General features: G+C 47.5%; 1 protein-coding gene across 1 annotated transcript; it reads left to right on the top strand.

The window, feature by feature from the left end:
* Nucleotides 1-2,298: 2,298 nt before the first annotated feature.
* LOC105035217 (defensin Ec-AMP-D1) lies at nt 2,299-3,069 on the top strand. Its single transcript, NM_001405756.1, has 2 exons — nt 2,299-2,417; nt 2,556-3,069. The coding sequence occupies exons 1-2, from the start codon at nt 2,354-2,356 to the stop codon at nt 2,723-2,725; spliced, it is 234 nt and encodes a 77-aa protein (NP_001392685.1). The 5' UTR covers nt 2,299-2,353; the 3' UTR covers nt 2,726-3,069.
* The last annotated feature ends 16,678 nt before the right edge of the window (nt 3,070-19,747 follow it).

The following is a 19,747-nucleotide window of genomic DNA, read 5'->3' as shown; positions in this document are numbered from 1 at the left end:
ACTATTCCAGACTGATCCCGAATAGATACCCGTAGAGGCTGGATATTTGTGCAGCTAAAAAAAAAATCTCTTCTCTTCTAGATCCAGATTTGAAGAAAAAGATTGCGAAATAGGTATGCAATTTGATCACAATCTGAAATTCAGTATATGTCAATTTCAACACATGAACTAGATCCTTATGATTTTATGTTTTTATGTGTGCATGATTTAGATTAAAAATATTTTAATCTTATATTCCACTACGGTGTTTTAAAAATAAAATTTTGAAACGCATATACATATCCCAAACCTTCAATTTCAACACCACCTGCTACGTGGCAAGTCCCAGCGAGTCCGAGCACAATCTCCAGATTTTTTCTCTTAGAAGTGCCATTCTACGGCCCCTCAAGCTTCCTCCCTAATAATGATAGCATGAGTCGCAAAACGATGCATCATTAATCCCTAAAAGTTCTTTCCTCCAAGTGTAGTAATGCGGGTGCGTCCAAGTGGGGATCGGATCAGTGGTTCGGCTACCAAGGTAGTTATTTCTTTTGCTCAAAGTTGAAAAACTACTTCAAACTTAAAAATGGGGGACAAGTGTTGTAAAGATGACCTACCGACTGGATCAACTGATGAGTGTTCAAAGTGACTTGATGAAGTCACATCAGATGCGGGCTTAAGATCTTGATTCCATGCCCATTTCGAACCACCAACTTGACTAGTTGCCCGGATGAAGCCTGTGACAAATATCTATGGCTAACAATCTTGAGATTCTATGGTTGGTGGATAGATTTTTCTCCAAATAAATGGTCAAAATATGGCTTAACAGTCTAAAGAATCTAACCTGACAAATGTACAAATTTTGGCTAATAATCTACAGGCTCAATCTCCAAATAAAAAAGATACAAAAAGGATCCCAAGAAAATAAGCTAAATGGGAAGAAGGATCAGGAGAAGGACATTCTCTCTTCCACAATCTCTCTCTTTCTTTTCTCTTTACTATTTTTAAGCTTCGCTTAACTTAAGTATTGGAGAGTTCCTCACCAGAATATCTCCAATGAGCATGGACTTTTATTGCAAATTTTTCTGGCATTCTGAATTTCAGACAGCATCCAGCTCTAGCCATGTCAGTAATCTTTGAAGTCTTGCGGCAATATATTCTATTGGCCATCCAACCTAAGCTGTGGCCAACCTAGAAAATATATGGCAAATGGCACCTTTTTAGTTCAAGTGCTTTGGTTTAGGTGGAAATTTTTCTTTGTAAGGTTGAATTAATCAACAAGCAATCATAGTCAAAAAGTATGCTTTTGGAGGAGCTCAGAAAGTGAATTCTCAATAAACATATCTTCATAGTCAATCTATTAAACGAAAGATATCCCAATGGAAAAAGCATCAATGAGAAAGGATTAATCATTTGTAAAAGCTTTGGTAATAAAGATTTAAGTGAAGAATAGTTATAATCTGATAGCCGAGTTATGCAGAGAAAATAATGATAGTGTTTGGTTGCCAGGAATAAAATAGAATAAAAATTTATTTTATTTTATTTTTTCAAATATATTATAAAATAGTGATGGGTCCACGAGTTTAATAATTTCAATCAAAGATTCATTAATTATATTTTATTTTTTTATCTGATTTAAATTATTTTATATTGGATCATGAAATAATTTATTTTAAGTCTATCATGAAAAAAAAATTATTTTATTTTAAATTAAAAAATAATATCATCCTATCTTTTATGGGTCTCATGGAGTTTCAACTAAATATAAAATTAAAATAGATATGATGAATAGATATTTTAAAAAATTAATATTTTTATTTTAAAAATATTATTTTGACTATCAAACACTCGCTACGAAACTAAGGACAAGCAGTACAGAAAGAAACTTGTCTATTCTCACGGCATCGCATGTGATCGTGTCAGGCATCAGCCGGACTCATCCTCCCACCGTCCACAGAGAAAGGTTGGCCACCCTGACGCCCATGGGTTCTTCGACGCGTGCGTGAAAGAGCCTCTCCGGTTTCGGGCGGAGAGCAACGTCTAGCCTCACGGACGCGTGAAGTCGTGGCTTCATTTCCCAAGATAAAAGCTTAACCTGACTCGTTCACATCTGGACCGTCCAATATCTCATGAAGATTATACTCCACGTAAGCTGGGGTAGGGCATCTCTCTCTTTCACGAAACCCAACGAGATCAAGAGGAATCCTCGCAGTAGATCTGAGAAAATGCCAAATTAACCTGCTGATCATATCAGATTTTCAAAATTGAAATCAATCTCTACAATCCTTCTATATAACCGTGAGCTCCCTTCCCTTCTCCACGCCCCTTCTACCTTCTTCTTTTGCTCTGAGCGTGTGTTAGCTAGTGTGTTGCGATGGAGCACTCTCGGCGAATGCTTCCAGCTATCCTCCTGCTCTTGTTCCTTCTCATGCCCTCTGGTTCTCCTCTTCCTTTCTCTCTTTCTTATCTTCTTTGCTAAATATAGTGGTTTTATTTTTCAGTTTAAAGTTGGAATGTTTCTGCACCTGATATACTGGTTCCTAACGATGCATTAATTTTTTCTTTCTTCTTAAAAGAGATGGGGACGAAGGTGGCGGAGGCAAGGACCTGCGAGTCTCAAAGCCACAAGTTCCAGGGCACGTGCTTGAGAGAAAGCAACTGTGCAAACGTGTGCCAGACCGAGGGCTTCCAAGGAGGAGTTTGCCGGGGAGTCCGGCGCCGATGCTTTTGCACCAGGCTTTGCTAATGATCTACACTTCGCACATAGGATGGTGAGGGTTATGTGGTTGCCCGTAGCTTTCATGCCTCTCAGAATAAAATAAGCCTAGTTTTAGGATGTGTTGCTCTGTTCTATCCTTTGTGGTAGTCAAGTCCTTATGGCGTGTTAACTGTGTGTTTGAACAAGTCTAATTGTGCTTATGAATGATGCTGTTTCGCTTAGTTGAGCTAGCTTGTATTTTGCTGTTGTCTAATGTGAGTATTTGAGTATATTAATCCACTCTTATAGGATGTGGCCCTCTGGTTCCGGTATGCCAAAATCGAAGATGCGGAAACAGACATACTGATTAATCAGTCTGGCTCTCGGCATGTCCCTGGCTGTTGTAATGTCAGGAGCTTTGAGAAAAACAAATGAGCGTGGATCCCTGCTGTGCACGTACAGCATCATGGGATGCGGTACACCTATGGATGCCATCCATCCTTGCATATGGCGTGCCTCGCATCTATGGATGCCATCCATAGATGCACCGCATCGTACGTGCACTGTAGGGTAACCGCACTCAAAACAAATAGCGCGGAACTTTCAAGGCGAGCAAAATGTTTTGAGCTGTAAATTCGATTCGTGTTCGATTTATTTTAAAAATATATAAATTTAAATTAAATAAATTTAAATTATAAATAAATAAATAAATTTAATTTATTTAATATTTTGATTATATTTAAATTTAAATATTTAATTTATTTAACTCATTTGACTCATTTAATATCTATATTGGATTTAGATTGAATCAGATAATTTATTTAATTTATTTAATTTATTAAAAATCTATTTGATTTATTTTAAATTTTTTTAATCTGATTTATTTAATCTATTTAATTTATTTAAAATTTATTTAATCTATTTTTAATCCATATAATTTGATCTATTTAATTTGTTTAACTTAATTTAATTTATTTAATAAATAGATTAAATGAGTTGGATCAGATTACTCGTTTAAGAAACAAATTGAATTCAATTTAAATTTTTAATTTATTTAATAAATAAGTAGGATTTGAATTAACGATTTTTAACTTAATCTATATTGATCCGATCTATATCCGATCCAATCCGACTCTATTGCCATCTCTATCCAAAAGCCCATGCAGCGTTGGACCATCAAATAGTAAATGGAAGGGGTAACGGATTTGGAATGTAAATTATATAAAAAAAAAAGTTAAAAATTTTGAATGGAACTCCAAATACAATATATATTAAAAAATTTAATCTATGATATTGGAGAAGAATCTAAATGATCTTACTGAAAAATTATTTTCATACTAGGGTGATATCAAGTCAGGGCACATCTAGGTATCATCTAACCCAAGTCCAAACCATTTGGGTCTAGATCACTTTCATCGCTGTGCCCCACCCATCAAACAATTAGGTTGACTTTCCTTCTCACTTGGCCTGTGTGCGCACAATAGATGCTAGAGGGAGTTCTTTTCTTCGTGTGTAATGTACTTCACTCTTTGTAATAAATAAATAAATAAATAAGAAAATAAAGAAGAAAGAATTAGGTTGGCTAGGGTTAACTTGGGATCGGATCGGATACATTATATCAAAGTTGGATCAAGTTTGCGTTTGAGTTGGACTAGGCACGGACTGAGATGGTTTCCGACTCTTGAGTTGGTGTCATTATTTTAAAGATCAACGCCCATCATTTTCTTAAGTAAAAGTTATGGGAGATATTAGTGTAAATTTGTATTAAATATTGTATGTAGGATCTATTGGGTATAAAATAATCCCAGCCGAAGTTTGTAAAAGGCCGATCCTTCCAGATCTCTTCCGGCTTCTGACTTTGTGCAGCGTCTTTTTGAATTCCTTCGATCGTCCGAGCTTTCATTGTACCATCCGAACTTCTCCGATAGTGGGCTCCTCCATTCATCTACCGGGCTGCTCCAAATGCTTTCTGAGCTTCACCGTCAGTCGATTTTCTACAATGATCGACTATTCTCCGAATCTCTTCCAGACTTCTTTTGGTCACGAACAACTTTACTTCGAACTTCTTTCGGACTTCGTCAATATCCGAGCTCCCCCCAACAGCAGGACTTCTGCAGTGAACAGACTCCATCCAAGTTTCTACGGCAATCGATCACCTTCTGGATTTCATCCGAGCTCCTACAAGAGTCAGATCCCAATCGAACTTCTACAGCGGATGGATTCCAAACGAACTTCTACGACGGATAGGCTCTACCAGATCTCTACCCTGAACTTCTTTCGGATCTCGTCAATGACCGAGCTTCCTCAGCAGCGGGACTTCTACAATAAGAAGTCTCCATCCGAGCTTCCCCGATAACTGATTTTCGATCGAGCTTCTACAATAAGCGACCTCCTTTCGGACTCCTACGAGAGCTGGACTCCGTCCGAACTTCTACAACAGAGCCGTATCTCGGACACCTCCAACGTTCGACCTTCCATAGTGTCCTCAAGACTCCTCCAGCGGACGAACCTCCACAATGCCATCCGAACCCCACTGTCGGTCGATCCTCTGTTGGATTTCTCTTGAAACCGGACTTCTCCAACAGAAAGTCTCCGTCTGAGCTTCTACAGCAGATGACTTCCGCCTGCAGCATCAGCGCTCAAGGCACCCGACAACAATGGACTCGTCAGCAACCTCAGAAACATTCGAGCCTCTCTTAGATTGCAGAGACAGAGAGCCATTCCGCTCCATCAGATGTCCCAGTCGAGCTTCAGCCGTCAGGCCCAAACTCTCTAGCAAGTCACGATAATGGCCACTACCCCACTCCACTCTCTACAACAGATTTCATGTGGCCCCACTACTCTCTGGCAAGTCACGACAACGGACACCACTCCACTCTCCATAACAAACTCCACGTGGCTCTGAACGGCCCACTGACGTCACTACTCTCCATAACAAACTCCGCATGGCCCTGAACAGCCCACTACCAGGCGGTTACAGACGTTGCTGTCAATCAGTTACGCTCTCCGACTATAAAAAGGGACCCCCAGATACGTTCTTCTCTAAGCTTAAAACTCTATCCCGAAATTCTGCTAAAATCCCATTTGAGTGCTCCATTTCTGTTGAGGCAGAGTACTGACTTGGGCGTCGGAGGATCTTGTCGGAGCACCCCCAACTCTGGTTTAAACTTTCCTTGCAGGTCCCGATGGCGGACGCGATCCCCTCGACTCCAGCTTCTCCGACGTCAGCGGAATTCTGCACCAACAGAATTGGCACTAGAGGAAGGGCTTGTGTCTTCGTAGTATCCTTGTTCTTAAAGGAGTACTCAACGGGACTATCTTCGGTCATCTTCTTCGATATTTTCTCCTTCTTCTCCTGCCAGATTTCCACCTGATGCCTCCTCGAAAGGTATCCACCAGGCGATCCATGGCCTCCGCGGTCAGATCTCAGCGAGCCCCGCAAGCTCTGGCCTCATCTCCAGTTTCTCAGGCTCTTCCTTCTCCGGCAACGGCAGTCAGCATGGAGTAGTTCGACTTGCTGGTTCAGTAGGTCAGGGGCTTACCGAAGCAATGCAGGCCATGCAGCAGCAGCCGCAGGCATCAATGCAGCTGGAAAGAGCATCGTCGGAGTTTCAGAATCTGACGATCAGACTGGCCACTTGGGCCAGTCGCCCTGTCTTCCCTGGAAAGGGGAAGCAGAAGGTGGAGGCCCTCCGTCCGATCATGATTCCACCCCCAGAGGGTCCCTACCTCCATTCCACCAGAAGTCCTCGAGACTCGCAGTCGAGAGGACCTCCTGGATCAAAGATTTCAGGAGATGAACCGGCGGATCGAAGAGCTCCGCCATGCTCCCATTGCTTATGGTGAGGACATCTGCACTAACCCCCCTTTCTCTCAAATGATTATGCAAGAACCAATCCCGTCAAACTTCAAGCTCCCTTAATTTGAGAGCTACGACGGGACCTCAGATTCGATTGACCATCTGGAGGCCTTCCGGACAATGATACTGCTCCATGGCACGCCAAACGTCATTTTGTGCCGAGCTTTCCCATCCACCTTGAAGGGAGCAGCAAGAAATTAGTACTCGGTACTGAAGTCGGGTACTATCTTCTCCTTTGATCAGATGAGCCGCCAATTTGTTGCTCATTTCATCAGCAGCCGACGTCCCCAGAGAGGTTCGGAGCCCCTCATTAACATCAAGCAGAAGGAGGAAGAATCCATCCGAACTTACGTCAACCGTTTTAACGTCGCCGCGTTGGAGGTCCGAAATTTGGATCAGTCAGTTGCAATGGCCACCCTGAAGGGTAGTCTTCAAAAGAATGATCTTCTATTTTTTCTGAAAAAGAAGTATCCTAGGGACTTCGCTGATTTGCTGGCTTGGGCCAAAGGATATGTCCGAGCAGAGGAAGCCTTCAAGATGAAGGACGAGGAGGCTGCGAAGGAGCGGCAGGCGGGAGACTCCAGCAAGTCCGCAGCTGAAAAAAGATCGAGTGAAGCTTGGCCACGTTCTCGAACTCCCTCCGAACACAAACGTGCCCAGACTCCTCCCTGGGCTTGTAGGCAGAGAAGTCCAGACCGTAGAGTTCGAAGAAGCTCTCTCCCAGGAAGATTCCACAGCTACGGCCCTCTCAATGCATCAAAAACCCAAATGCTGATGGAGGTCAGGGAGCAGCTGCCAAGGTCGGAAAAGATGCGCACATACGCCAGGAAGTGCAATCCTAACAAGTTCTGCCTCTATCATCGTGACCACGGCCACGACATGGAGGGGTGCATTCAGCTCCGAGACGAGATCGAGGAGCTCATCAGACGAGGTCGGTTCGATAGATTCATTCGATGCTGGCCTGAAGATAGGAAAGATCGACCGAGGGCCCTGCCACAACTGGAGCCACCAAGGAGGGAGGAGCAGCCTGAAGATCGGTCTCTAATTGGGATCATCAACTCCATCTCTGGAGGATCCTGACGGGGAGCAGACCTTCCGCGACTATGGGATTCGAAAAATCTACGAAAGTATTATCAATAACTCTGCCTTAAATAAAAGTTTCTTTCATATTTGCATATCTTTTCTTTTAGCATGAGCTCGTAACGACAGGGAGTAGCTCCTTCCGACAATCGAAACTAAGCGTGTTAGGAACAGGAGAAGAACCTCATCCTAACATGAGCAAAGTCGAAGGTCTGGTTATTTAAAGACTGGATGAGGGGAGAGGCCCTTGCAACGGCCCTTATGTGCCCCCATAGTCATGTTAGGAACAGGAGGAGAACCTCGTCCTAACATGAGCAAAGTCGAAGGTCTGGTTATTTAAAGATCGGATGGGGGGAGAGGCCCTTGCAACAGCCCTTATGTGCCCCCACAGCCATGTTAGGAACAGGAGGAGAACCTCATCCTAACATGAGCAAAGTCGAAGGTCCGATTATTTAAAGATCGGATGGGGGGAGAGGCCCTTGCAACGGCCCTTATGTGCCCCCACAACCATGTTAGGAATAGGAGGAGAACCTCGTCCTAATATGAGCAAGGTCGAAGGTCCAATTATTTAGAGACCGGATGGGAGAGAGGCCCTTGCAACGGCCCTTATGTGCCCCCACAGTCATGTTAGGAACAGGAGGAGAACCTCGTCCTAACATGAGCAAAGTCGAAGGCCTGGTTATTTAAAGATCGGATGGGGGGAGAGGCCCTTGCAACGGCTCTTATGTGCCCCCACAGCCATGTTAGGAACAAGAGGAGAACCTCATCCTAACATGAGCAAGATCGAAGGCCTGATTATTTAGAGACCAGATGGAGGGAGAGGCCCTTGAAACGGCCCTTATGTGCCCCCACAGCCATGTTAGGAATAGGAGGAGAATCTCGTCCTAACATGAGCTGAAATTGACTGTGTCGAAAACAGGAGGAGAACCTCATCCTAACACAAATGAAGATTCGATCGTTCAAGATCGGACGAGGAGGAAAGCCTCCTCAATGGCTCCTCTACACCCCTACGACTCCGTTAAGAGCAGAGGGAAAACCCTCACTCGAACACAAAAAAAAAAGAGGAGAGAAAAAGAAAAAGCGATGAGCCACGTTAGTGACAAGAAAAAAATAAACTACATCAAAGATACAAGGAACCTCGTCTCAACGAGGAAGGAGACTCTTGTCAAAAATCCTCAGTCTCTAAGAGGGAACCCAACATCGACAGGAGAAAATCGACTTCCTCAAGGTAACGAAAAGTTCAGGCTCCTAAGCTCGAGCATCGAGAGGAAGCGTCAAACTCGAATGGCCTCGAAAAGACCTTCGGATATGAACAAAAGGGGCAAATCAATATGGCGACGATCAGAAATCTTCAAACAACATCGACATCGAACAAGACAAAAGACAAAAAAAATTTGGTAAACGACAACTTAATGCAAGAATGGACAAGATAATGAAAAATTTTCTTTTCATTTCATTAGTGAAGTATACATTACAAAGCCTTTGAAGGCTAAAAAAGAAAAACAATAAAAAAAGGAAAGAATACATAGAATAAAAGGTAAAGAAGCTCTAAGGAAGTCCGACTTCTTTAGACTTAGAACTCTCGGTTCCAGCCATCATCGAGGATTGCTTTAAGTTATCGACTTCTTCTTCTAGTTCTTTCTTTCTTAACAGTATCTCTCAATACATTTGATGGAACCACCGACTCTCGCCCTCCGACTCCTGAAGCCTCTTCCTCAGAACTTCAGACTCCGTCTCAGCATCCTTGACCGTCTGCTGCTCGTAGGCCAGCTGAATCTTCAGCCGCTGCAGTTCGACCTTCTCCTGTCCAAGGGCCACGGACAGTTCTTCCATGGTCCCCCTCAAGGAGCAGAGCTTGTCGGAGCCTTGTACAGAGACAGCCTGGACTCTCTCAGATAACTGCCTCTAAAGGCGAGCAACTTCGTCGGTCGCCGTCTTGAGCTTCCTTCGGTAGTCATCTATTTGCCCTCACCAGCTGACTCGGTAGGTATTGTAGTTTGCCTCGATGTCCTGCAGCTGCTTCTGAAGGTCGGAGAATTTTTTTGACTAGTCTCGATCGTGATCAACCTGAGTTGCAAGTCAGGACGAGCTCCCTTCCAACTGGTCGATCTTCTCCCGTGCAGCCGCCAGCTTGACCTCAAGGGAGCTGATCTTGGAAGCCTGAGTCCAAGATCGATCGCTGGCATATTTTCGGAGTTCCTCAAGCTCCTTCATGAAGTCAGCCTTCTTCTGGGTGTAGTCCATGAAGCCCTTTTTATGGAGGTCCCAAAAGCGAGCAGCCTCCGTAGTGACTTCCGAATGGCTCTGCCTCAGTCGGTGAAGTTCGTCATCCAGATTCTTTGATTTCTTCGTCAGGTGATGAACTTTTCTTTCGAGATCCCGGACCATCGACTTCAGAGGAATCCCCTGTGGTAGGGGAAGAGCTTCAGCGGGACACTGTCGTTGGAAGATAAGAGCGCCACAATACAAATCAGTGCCAGAAAATAAAAGAGAAAAAAAGAATGCAAAGTAGAAAAGAAGAGCCCTCTGTAAAGAAGAATCCGATTTCATTGATTAAATAGTTTTTAAGTACAAGAGAATGAGAAAAAGTTACAAAAAAAAAGAGACAAAATTAGAGGTTTCGAACCTCTAGGATAGAAGTGGGGGAGCTCGGCACCCTCAAAAGGTCGACCGCGGCAGCCGCAGCAGTCGAGGAAGTCTCGACTGGAGGAAGACTGATAGTAGCTTCAGAAGGCTCAGCTTCGTCATCGGATGCCTCATCCAGGAAGCCAAGGTCCAGCTCGAAAACTTCTTGACCACCTTCTCTTGGCAGAGCTCAAAGCCCTTGATGAAGGTGGCCTGGCCGAACTCGACCTTCAGATCCCTCATCTCGGAGGAGGTTTTGAACTTCTTCACTGCCCGGACCATTGCCTCCGAGACTAGGGTCGGGATCTACGCCTTCAACTCGAAGACCTCAGCCTCTGCTTTCTTTCTCTCCTCCTCCAAGGTGGCCCTCAAGTCTGTCGAGGTCTACCCCTCCTTCTGTAGTGCCTCTTGGAGACTCGCAACCTCGATAATCTTCTTCTCGAGGCGGACGGCCTCAGCCAAGCGACCTTCCTCCGCCTGGGTGGCCTCCTTCCTAGCATCATTCATTGTCTCGATGTTGGTGATGAGCTGGTGTCCAATCTGCAAGAGCGGCCAGAGAGTCAATATAAAAGCCGAGGAATAAGCAAAGTAAAGAGGCAGGAAGAAGGAGTAAATTGACCTACCTCGAGATAGGACCCCAGAGAGTCCCAGACCCGCTGCTCAGGATCGGCGTGAGCGATCCTGTGGATGACCTGGGCAGGATGCACCCGTCGATCAATCTCTTTATTAGATCCCTATTGTTGAAGGAATTCTCCCCGGATCTTCTTCGGAGCCATCGGCCTCTCGATGGCAGCTCTGCTGCTGCGGCTCTTGCGGCCAATGTCTTCTTTCTTCTTCTCCATTCGGCCCCTAGTTCCTCCTCGGGCCGGGCCTTTAGAGCGGAAACCTCGGCTGAGGGACTTCTTGAAGAAGCTCGGGGGACTGCGGGCTCGACATTGGAAGAAGCATCGACGGCAACGACCGCTTGGGCAGGCGCAGTCGGGCTGGTCTCTTCTGCCCTTGCCCTCTTCGCTGCTCCCGAGGATGCTGCGCCTTTTCTTTTGTGGGTCTTAAGACCCTGGGCTAACATTCGAGCCACGTCAGCATCCATATCTACAGTGAATGAGGATTGACATAGCTTAACAAAAGAGCAAGAAGAAAGGAGAAGCAGCGAACGACAAAGAAAAAAAATATATATATATATAATAATACCGATAGGGTTGAAAGGACTTAGGCCGATGTTGAACAAGAGTTGTTCCTTCAGGAGGTTGGAGAGAAGAGGAGCTAGATAAGCCTCGAGTTTATTGGAGGCTTCAAGGTCATCTTGTCCCAGGCTAGAAGTCCGACGGACGGAATCCCTCAGGGAGCCCCAGGGAGGCAACCCCAACTCCAAGGTCGGGCATCGGACATAGAAGTACCTCTCCTTCCAGTTGTGGATAGAAGAGGGGGCACCTTTCAGTAATTCCTTTCTACTGAACTGAAGAGAGAAGTACCATCAGTCTTTTGCCGAGGGATGATACTTGAAGGTATAAAAATTTCTAAATAAAGAAAGGGTTGGCCGAACTTCAGCTAAACTATAGAGGGAAAGAAATCCTATCAGAAATCTAAAGAGTTCGATGCTACAGAAACTAAAGAAATGTTTAAGAAGCGAAAGAGAGCAACGCTCCAACGGGAATTCTAAAAAAATCTTTTCGGATCGTCTCGATTTGGAAAGGCTCCAGCACTAACGCGCCAGACGCCAAAATATCTGGAAACAATCGAGTATGGAAATCGAGGGAGGCAACTTTGGCTGTAAAATTTTTTTGTACTTCTTTCATTTGGAATCCGAACTCAGAAGTAGGGGGACTGGTGTTGGGTATAAAATAACCCCAGTCAAAGTTCGTAAAAGGCCGACTCTTTCAGGGCTCTTCTGGCTTCCGACCTTGTGCAGCATCTTTTTGAACTCCCCCAACTGTCCGAGCTTCCATAGTACCATCCGAACTTCTTCGATAGTGGGCTCCTCCATTCATCTATCGGACTGCTGCAAATGCTTTCTGAGCTTCACCGTCAGTCGATTTTCTACAGTGATCGACTATTCTCCGAATCTCTTCCAGACTTCTTCTGGCCACGAATGACTTTACTCCGAACTTCTTTCGGATTTCATCAATATCCGAGCTCCCCCCAACAGCAAGACTTCTGTAATGACCAGACTCCATTCAAATTTCTACGGTGGTCGACCGCCTTTCAGATTTCATCCGAGCTCCTACAAGAGCTGGATCCCAGCCGAACTTTTATAGCGGATGGATTCCAGACGAACTTCTACGACGGATAGGCTCCACCAGATCTCTACCCCGAACTTCTTTCGGACTTCATCAATGATCGAAATTCCTCAGCAGTGGGACTTCTACAATAAGAAGTCTCCATCCGAGCTTCCTCGATAATTGATTTTTGATCGAGCTTCTACAATAAGCGACCTCCTTTCGGACTCCTACGAGAGCTGGACTCCATTCAAACTTCTACAATAGAGCCGTATCCCGGACTCCTCCAACGTTCGACCTTCCACAGTGTCCTCAAGACTCCTCCAGCGGACGAACCTCCACAACGCCATCTGAACCCCACTGTCGGTCGACCCTCTATCAGATTCCTCATGAAATCGAACTTCTCCAATAGAAAGTCTCCATCTGAGCTTCTACACAGATGACTTCCACCTGCAGCATTAGCGCTCAAGGCATCCGACAACAGTGGACTCGTCAGCAACCTCGAAAACATCCGAGCCTCTCTTAGATTGCAGAGACAGAGAGCCATTCCGCTCCATCAGACATCCCAACGAGCTTCAGCCGTCAAGTCCGAACTCTCTGGCAAGTCACGACAATGGCCACTGCCCCACTCCACTCTCTGCAACAGATTCCATGCGGCCCCACTACTCTCTGGCAAGTCGCGACAACGGACACCACTCCACTCTCATAATAAACTCCACGTGGTCCTGAACGACCCCCTGACGCCACTACTCTCCATAACAAACTCCACATGGCCCTGAACACCCACTACCAGGCGGTTACAGACGTCGCTGTCAATCAGTTATGCTCTCCGACTATAAAAAGGGACTCCCAGATACGTTCTTCTCTAAGCTCAAAACTCTATCCCGAAACTCTGCTAAAATCTCATTTGAGTGCTCCATTTCTGTTGAGGCAGAGTACTGACTTAAGCATCGGAGGGTCTTGCCAGAGTACCCCCAACTTCGATTTAGACTTTCCTTGTAGGTTCCGACGGCAGACGCGATCTCCTCGACTCCAGCTTCTCCGGCGTCGGCGGAATTCTGCACCAACAGGATCAATCTTGCATTGGGTAAATTTTTTGTTAGTCTTGGATTGTACTTGAGAATTTACATCGATCTATACTTTGACCTATACCTAGTCCATAGATGTATAAATTTGGATCCTTTTTAAGTAGAAGTTTGCTTAGAGCAAGATAAGCTGATTCCTTCACTGAAACAAGGAGGGCTCATTACGAAAAAATGAATTTAGAATATGAAAATATTATTTAAAGAAATTGAGACAAAAAACTTTAAGTTTGGATGGTCAAATAATGAAGAAAAAAATGAAGTTAAAAAATTTAGAGCTGACCCACTCAAGAATCGAGCCAGCTTTGACATGGAATGCCCTTGATACTTTGGTTTGACATGCAATCGAGCTAGCTCAAAATAGATCCGAGTCGGCTCTCTCAGAATGACAAAGAAGAAGTTTTTCGATTCTACAGGTTGAGCCAGCTCGAAATAAGATCCGAGCCAGCTCTCTCAGATCGATAGAAGTTAAGTTTTCAAGCTTACAATTCGAGCTAACTCGAGACAAATTCGAGCCAGCTCTTCTAGATGGATAGAAAGGTGAATTTTGAGTTTTGCAGCTCGAGCCAGCTTGAAGCAAGATTCGAGCCAACTCTGTCAGTACTCCAGAAAGTTGAATCTTCATTTTTGTAGTTCGAACCAGCTCGAAACAAGCTCGAGCCAGCTCGAATCCAAATCGAGCCGACTCAAGACCAGTTCGAGCTGACTCGATGGCTTTTGATAGGCTTAACGACTAATTTTCTGAACATTATCCAACAACTATTTCTCCACTCTAATGACCATTTCAGAACTTTCAACAGTTAGAACTCACTCTTCAGCCATCTCTAAGTATATTTAAAGCTAGAGAATCAAATTGGAAGCAAGTTTTTGAGAAAATGAGAGCTTAAAGTGAGACATCTTTAAGAATAAGAGTAAGCCACATTACATATCTACAAGAAAGAAAAAGAGAAGTTTTTAAGTATTAAAATTCAGAGAGCTTTCAAGAGCCAACCTCTACAAATTCTCAAACATCCTCTCAACATTCAAAGAAGAGAAAGCAAGCTTCAATCGAGCCATCCTTCGGCCTCTTCTTTATGTTGAAAATTAGTTTTATTTTTTGTTTAAACTGAATACTTTTGCTTGTTTTGTGATTTTTTTACAAGTTTTTTTGGAAAAAAAAACTTGAAGATTAGATCGGTCCAAGCCCATAATTGGATGAGTGTAAGATTTTGATTGGTTGGTCCAAAAAATCAATTGAATTGTTAGTGAGTCTGAAAAACTAATGGTGTAAAATTTTGGTTGGTGATCCTAAAAAATTAACTAAATTTTATTTGTGAATCCAAAAAAATAAATACACTATAATCAAGGGAAGATTATAGTAGAAATCCTAAGGGAAGCTTGGAGAGTAGATGTAAATATGGATTGCACTGAACCACTATAAAATTTATATGTTTGTGATTGTATATTGCTCTCTTTGCTCTCTTTCTTTTCTTACTTTATTTGCTTTTAGTTCTTATTTTTCATTAGATTATTAGTTACAAAATTTTATTGATCATTTGCTTTTGCTGCTGCACATATTGATCATATCACAGGCATTTAGTTAAGTTTCAAATTGAAAAATATTATTGTTTAGAAAGCAAATTTGATTAAAATTGTTAACAACCTAATTTACTTCCCCTCTTGAGTTGCTACCTCTGGACAATAAGTGGTATCAGAGCAAGTGCTCTAATATTAGTTATTGATCTAGTAGTCAAGAGCCAAAGATTATGGCAACCCCAAGTGGTCTTTTATTTACCAAAGACAATCCACTTCTAGGTCACCACTTTTTGATGGATCAAACTATTTGTTGGTGCAAAAATCCGCTTGCGCCGGAGAAGCTGGAGTCGAGGAAGTCGTGGTCGCCGTCGGAACCTGCAAAGGAAGTCTAAACTGGAGGTGGGGTTGCTCCGGCAAGACCCTCCGACGCTTAAGTCAGTGCTCTGTTTCAACAAGAATGGAGTGCTCGAACGAAGAATTTAGCAGAGTTTTTAGATGAAAGATGAGAGCTTAGAGAATAACGTATCTGGGGTCCCCCTTTTACAGACGGAGGGAGCAACAGACTGATAACAATGTTTGTAACCATCTGGCAGTGGGCTGCCCATGGTCAGGAGGACTTTGTGGCGAAGAGTAGTGGGGTGGACTCATGGCTATCACCGGGATGTGCCATGTGGAGCCTGTCGCGGGGAGTGGAGCGGCGTCCGTTGTCGCGACTTGCCAGAGGGTGGAAGAATCACGCGGTATCCATCGTAGGAAGTGGAGCAGGATCGTGGCCATTATTGTGGCCTGCCAGGGAGTGATGGAGCGGCGCAGAATCCGTCGCAGGAAGTGGAGCAGTGCCGCGGCCGTTACTGCGGTCTGCCAGGGGGTCCAGGCCTATCGGCCGAAGTTCGGCTGGAGTGTCTGGCGGAGAGAGGTGGCTAGCCACCCGTTTGAGAGGAGCTCGGAGTCCGGCTCTCGTAGGAGTCCGGATGGAGTCTTCCTTCAGTCAAAGTTGGGGGCGAGGTACGGCTCCCGTGGGAGTCCGGACGGAGTCTTCCCGCAGCCGGAGCCGGAGATGAGATCTGGCTCCCGTAGGAGTCCGGATGGAGTCTGCCTGTAATTGAGGTCGGAGATGGAGTCTGGCTCCCGCAGGAGTCCGGACGGAGTTTACCAGCAGTGGAAGTCGAGGATGGAGCCCGGCTCCCGTAGGAGTCCGGGCGGAGTCCACCTGCAGTTGGCGTCGGGGGCGAAGTCCGGCTCCGTAGGAGTCCGGATGAAGTCTTCCTGCAGCCGAAGTTGGGGACGAGGTCCGGCTCCCGTGGGAGCCTGGGCGAAGTCCACCTGCAATTAAAGTCAGGGACGGAGTCCGGCTCCCGTATAGTCGGAGAGAGTTTACCAGCAGTCGAAGTCGAGGATGAAGCCCGGCTCCCGTAGGAGTCCGGCGGAGTCCACCTGCAGTTGGCGTCGGGGGCGAAGTCCGGCTCCCGTAGAAGTCTGGATGAAGTCTTCATACAGCCGGAGTTGGGGACGAGGTCTGGCTCCCATGGGAGCCTGGGCGAAGTCCACCTGCAATTAAAGTCAGGGACGGAGTCGGCTCCCGTAGGAGTCCGGAGAGAGTTTACCAGCAGTCGAAGTCGAGGATGAAGCCTGGCTCCCGTAGGAGTCCGGGCGGAGTCCACCTGCGGTTGGCGTCGGGGGCGAAGTCCGGCTCCCGTAGGAGTCCGGATGAAGTCTTCCTGCAGCCAGAGTTGGGGACGAGGTCCGGCTCTCGTGGGAGCCTGGGTGAAGTCCACCTGCAATTAAAGTTAGGGACGGAGTCTGGCTCACGTAGGAGTCCGGAGAGAGTTTACCAGCAGTGAAGTCGAGGATGGAGCCCGGCTCCCGTAGGAGTCCGGGCGGAGTCCACCTGCAGTTGGCGTCGGGGGCGAAGTCTGGCTCCCATAGGAGTCCGGATGAAGTCTTCCTGCAGCCAGAGTTGGGGACGAGGTCTGGCTCTCGTGGGAGCCTGGGCGAAGTCCACCTGCAATTAAAGTCAGGGACGGAGTCTGGCTCCCGTAGGAGTCCGAAGAGAGTTTACCAGCAGTCGAAGTCGAGGATGAAGCCCGGCTCCCGTAGGAGTCCGGGCGGAGTCCACCTACAGTTGGCGTCGGGGGCGAAGTCCGGCTCCCGTAGGTGTCCGGATGAAGTCTTCCTGCAGCTGGAGTTGGGGACGAGGTCTGGCTCCCGTGGGAGCCTGGGCGAAGTCCACCTACAATTAAAGTCAGGTACGGAGTCTGGCTCCCGTAGGAGTCCGGAGAGAGTTTACCAGCAGTCGAAGTCGAGGATGAAGCCCGGCTCCCGTAGGAGTCCGGGCGGAGTCCACCTGCAGTTGGCGTCGGGGGCGAAGTCCGGCTCCCGTAGGAGTCCGGATGAAGTCTTCCTGCAGCCGGAGTTGGGGACGAGGTCGGCTCCCATGGGAGCCTGGGTGAAGTCCACCTGCAATTAAAGTCAGGGATGGAGTCCGGCTCCCATAGGAGTCCGGAGAGGTTTACCAGCAGTCGAAGTCGAGGATGAAGCCCGGCTCCCGTAGGAGTCCGGGCGGAGTCCACCTGTAGTTGGCGTCGGGGGCGAAGTCTGGCTCCCGTAGGAGTCCGGATGAAGTCTTCCTGCAGCCGGAGTTGGGGACGAGGTCGGCTCCCGTGGGAGCCTGGGCGAAGTGCACCTGCAATTAAAGTCAGGGACGGAGTCCGACTCCCGTAGGAGTCCAGAGAGAGTTTACCAGCAGTCGAAGTTGAGGATGAAGCCCGGCTCCGTAGGAGTCCGGGCGGAGTCACCTGCAGTTGGCATCGGGGGCGAAGTCCGGCTCCGTAGGAGTCCGGATGAAGTGTTCCTGCAGCCAGAGTTGGGGATGAGGTCCGGCTCCCGTGGGAGCCTGGGCGAAGTCCACCTGCAATTAAAGTCAGGGACGGAGTCCGGCTCCCGTAGGAGTCCGGAGAGAGTTTACCAGCAGTCGAAGTCGAGGATGGAGCCCGGCTCCCGTAAGAGTCCGGGCGGAGTCCACCTGCAGTTGGCGTTGGGGGCGAAGTCCGGCTCCCGTAGGAGTCCGGATGAAGTCTTCCTGCAGTCGGAGTTGGGGACGAGGTGGCTCCCGTGGGAGCCTGGGCGAAGTCCACCTGCAATTAAAGTCAGGGATGGAGTCCGGCTCCCGTAGGAGTCCGGAGAGAATTTACCAGCAGTCGAAGTCGAGGATGAAGCCCGGCTCCCGTAGGAGTCCGGGCGGAGTCCACCTGCAGTTGGCATCGGGGGCGAAGTCCGGCTCCCGTAGGAGTCCGGATGAAGTCTTCCTACAGTCGGAGTTGGGGACGAGGTCCGGCTCCCGTGGGAGCCTGGGCGAAGTCCACCTGCAATTAAAGTCAGGGACGGAGTCCGGCTCCCGTAGGAGTCCGGGAGAGTTTACCTGCAGTCGAAGTCGAGGATGAAGCCTGGCTCCCGTAGGAGTCCGGGCGGAGTCCACCTGCAGTTGGCGTCGGGGGCGAAGTCCGGCTCCCGTAGGAGTCCGGATGAAGTCTTCCTGCAGCTGGAGTTGGGGACGAGGTCCGGCTCCCGTGGGAACCTGGACGAAGTCCACCTGCAATTAAAGTCAGGGACGGAGTCTGGCTCCCATAGGAGCCCAGACGGATCTTACCGGCGGTTGACGTTGGCGACGAAGCCCGGCTCCCGTAGGAGTCCGGGCGGAGCCCCCCTTGAGGTTGGAGTCGTGGGTGGAGCCCGGCTCCCGTAGGAGTCCAGGCGGAGCCCTCCTGGAGCTGATTCTGCTGAGGACTTCGGCTGTGGGTATTTTATACCCAACACCAGTCCCCCTACTTCTGAGTTTGAATTTCGAACGAAGGAAGTACAGAGAGATGGGCACAGCCGAAACCGTCCCCTCGAATCCTGCGCACTGCCGCCCCCAGATATTTTGGCATTAAATGTGCGCATGCTGGAGTCCTTTTTCCGATTAAGGTGACCTGAAGAGTCTTTTTGGAACTCCCGTCGAAACGTGATCCCAAGCGTCGCACTATGGAAATTTACGAACAGTCAATCCTCGATAGCGGCGAGTGGGACACGCGGGACACGTGGCATGCACCAGTTGGCCTAGGGACACCCACCATCATAACTGCGCTAAGATCCGTTGGCTATTTAAACCCCCTGCTCTTCCTTCAGGGCCTCATCCTGCCGAGAGGATGGCACCTTTCTTTCATCTGAGAGCCTAGCTACTCAGCCACTTCCTCCGCATCGGTCCTTGCCATCTTCAGCCCCTCGATTCTTCTCTAAGGGGTTCCCACGTCATGTCCTCCACCCCGGAGGCCATCCTCGAAGGGATGTCTAGGGCTTGGAGGAAGGCGAGGAGGAGAACAGCGGCTGGTGAGTTCTCCGGTCATCAAGTGGCCGCTGAGGATCCCCATCGTTTCAAAGGGGGCTCAAGGAAGAATTCCTTCAACAACAGGGGTTTAATAATGGGGGCCGTCGGTAAAGGTATTCTGCCCGAGAATTTTGGAGTAGCAAGGCAGGGTGATACCGGTCAAGAGGGCAGAGTTGTCGTCACAAGCTGTGGCGGGATCCTTGATGCCGTCGGGGCCGAGGGACCAGAAGCGGTCGACGTCGATGGTGGGGTAGTAAAACTTGTTGCGGGGGCGGTGGAAGTAGCGCATGCCGACCTTGCCAGAGCGTTTTGGACAGTGGCTACCACAGA

This window comes from Elaeis guineensis, chromosome 4, assembly GCF_000442705.2.
Source record: "Elaeis guineensis isolate ETL-2024a chromosome 4, EG11, whole genome shotgun sequence".
Taxonomy (NCBI): Eukaryota; Viridiplantae; Streptophyta; class Magnoliopsida; order Arecales; family Arecaceae; genus Elaeis; species Elaeis guineensis.
The sequence above is the reverse complement of the archived record's forward strand: the minus strand, read 5'-3'. Positions and strand labels throughout refer to the sequence as shown.

Bases quoted from the DNA above. Each gene is read 5' to 3' on its own strand.
- LOC105035217 (NM_001405756.1), top strand. From the start codon at position 2,354: ATGGAGCACTCTCGGCGAATGCTTCCAGCTATCCTCCTGCTCTTGTTC. The intron at 2,418-2,555 runs GTTCTCCTCTTC...TCTTCTTAAAAG, and splicing joins GTTCCTTCTCATGCCCTCTG to AGATGGGGACGAAGGTGGCG.